This window comes from Monoraphidium neglectum (genome assembly GCF_000611645.1).
Source record: "Monoraphidium neglectum strain SAG 48.87 unplaced genomic scaffold scaffold00765, whole genome shotgun sequence".
Classification (NCBI taxonomy): domain Eukaryota; kingdom Viridiplantae; phylum Chlorophyta; class Chlorophyceae; order Sphaeropleales; family Selenastraceae; genus Monoraphidium; species Monoraphidium neglectum.
In genome coordinates, this window is record NW_014012863.1 from 18847 (window position 1) to 21080 (window position 2234).

Below are 2234 nucleotides of genomic sequence, written 5' to 3' on the forward strand. Positions count from 1 at the left end.
CAGCTGCTGCGGGCGGCGCGGACGGCCCAGCCGCGGCCACTGCGGTGGCGGTCACGGGGACCGCCGCAGACGACGCCAGGAAGGGGTTGGCGTTCACGGGCGGCGCGCTGGGCGCCGCGTCAGTATGCTGCTGCCGTTGCGGCTGCTGCTGCTGCTGCTGCTGCTGCTGCGGTCGCTGCTGCTGTTGCTGCTGCTGCGGTGGCCGCTGCCCGCCATTGGCATTGTCAATAGGTGCAATCGCTGAGCTGAAGCTCCCATACATGCGGCTCAGCCGCTGCGCAAAGTCCATATCGGTCTCTCCCGGACGCGCCACTAAGGGATCGTACTCGGGCGGCTGCTGCTGCTGCTGCTGCTGCTGCTGCTGCTGCCGCCGCTGCGGCGTCCCGGACCCGCCAGACCCGAATCCAGTGAGGCTGCCGGCGCTGCCCGCCGCCGCCAGCGGCGTCCCGGGGACCGACGGCGGCGCCGCGAGGCCCGACGCAGGCGGCGTGTCGGCGGGGCGCAGCGACAGCACGCGGCCGAGTGTCGCGGTGGGGGCAGGGGGCTGCTGCAGGAGAGGGCTGTTGGGGTCAAAGAAGCTTACACTGGGGTAGGCGGCTGCGCCTGCCGCGCCGGCTGCAGCCACTGGCGAACCCATCGACCCGGCGGCAGGCCCTCCCCAGCCGGGTACGGGGGGATACTGCTGTGCCTGCTGCGGCTGATGCGGCTGCTGCGCCGGCGCTGGCTGCGGCTGCACGGGCGGGCCGGCACCTGCACCCCCGCCCCCGCTGCCGGCCGCGGTCGCGGCCGCGAGGTAGTCGAGCGGCCGGTTGCAGCAGTCAACGAAGCGGTTGAAAGACTCCCTGGCGTCTACAGGGCTTGCGGCGGCGGCGGCGGGGCGGAAGAATAGCAGCCAGCCGCGGTCGTACTTGGTTGAGGCGTTCTTGGGCTGCTCGTGGTTGGGGTGGAGGCGCTGGCGGGGGGTAGATGGTGGTGCAGGGGTGTGCGGCAGAGGAGGAGCAGCAGTCAGCATGGTGCGCAACCTTGGTGTGAGTTTGTGCGCTGAAACTGCTCGTACGTACATTTCATTGCGCAGGCCGGTGCAGGGCCTCGATGACAGCTGTTTAGCTTTTGTGCTCAGGTGCACCTATACACAAAGCATGCTGCTGGAGGAATGTGCAGGACATGCGTGTGGACGTTCTAAGCCTATGTACACACCAACCATCACCAGCACAGCACGCACAACCCACTCACCACGACACCATCCTCAGGGCCCAGCTTGAAGGCGCTCGCGCCGTCCAGCCACACCTGCGGCGGGCGGGGGGGGGTTGCCAACAGCGCAGTGCTTTAGCGAGCCACGCTGGCTGTGCACGCGCCCGACGCTGCGCCCCGCAGCGGCCGCTGGGCTGAAGCAGAGACGGGTTCAACAGCGGCAGCGGGGCGGGGAAAAGGCGCGGTAATCTGCTGGGTGCTCGGGGTTTGGGCCCCCGGGCCGCGCAGGACGCACCGGCCCCCACGCACCTTTGTGCGGGGCTCGGTGCCGTACGCGTCCCGATAGACCCAGAGCACCATGCGCACCACACCCGCCGCCTGCCCCGGCTTTGGCGGCAGGAAGCGCGGCATGACGACCGCCCAGCGGTCCTTGTTGGCGCTGGCAAAGCCGCGGAGTTGGAGGACCTGCGCTGCAGGGGGGCCGGGCGGGGCGGTGCGGGACGGGGCGGGGGCAGGGCGGCTGAGAAGTGCAGGGCGGGAGCAGTGCGGGGCGGTGCGGCAGGGCGGTCACCGCTTTGGTTTGAAAAACTGTGCTGAGGACAAGCGGCGCTGCGCAGTCAAGGATGCTGTTAAGGATGGAGCTGCCAAGTCTGCATGTCTGGGCTGACCTAGACGTGCATAGCACGCAGCCGCGTTGCAGATTTAGGACACACCCTCATCTCAGTCAGCCAGACAGCTGGCTTGGTGCCGTGTGGAGTGATGTGATGCATGCAAGAAGGTTGGGCAGGTTGCCCAAGCGGCAGCGGACCGGACCGACCTTCTGGTTGACTAAGCCGCAGAACAGGGCGCTGCGCTCCAGCCGCCGCACCAGCCGCACGTTGGCTGTCACCTGGTCAAGAGGGGTGCACAGCGCCAAGGTTTGAGAGCCCTGGAGGTGACACAAAGTGCAGTCGCAAGCCGGGAGAAGCGAGGCCACTGAATAGTAGCCAGTCAAAACGAGAGCCGCAGCCGGCGCCGCCCCCACCCCCACCCCCATCCCCACC

At 68.7% G+C, this 2234-nt stretch overlaps 1 protein-coding gene across 1 annotated transcript in view; it reads right to left on the reverse strand.

Moving 5' to 3' along the window:
* Positions 1-1602, reverse strand: part of MNEG_5215 (hypothetical protein) — a gene marked incomplete at both ends in the record, with an annotated part of 2190 nt that extends 588 nt beyond the window's left edge. Inside the window, 3 exons of the mRNA XM_014046314.1 lie at positions 41-952; positions 1234-1287; positions 1501-1602. Coding sequence (XP_013901768.1) covers positions 41-952; positions 1234-1287; positions 1501-1602 — 1068 coding nt within the window. The remainder of the gene's footprint in view (positions 1-40; positions 953-1233; positions 1288-1500) is intronic.
* Between the last annotated feature and the right edge of the window lie 632 nt (positions 1603-2234).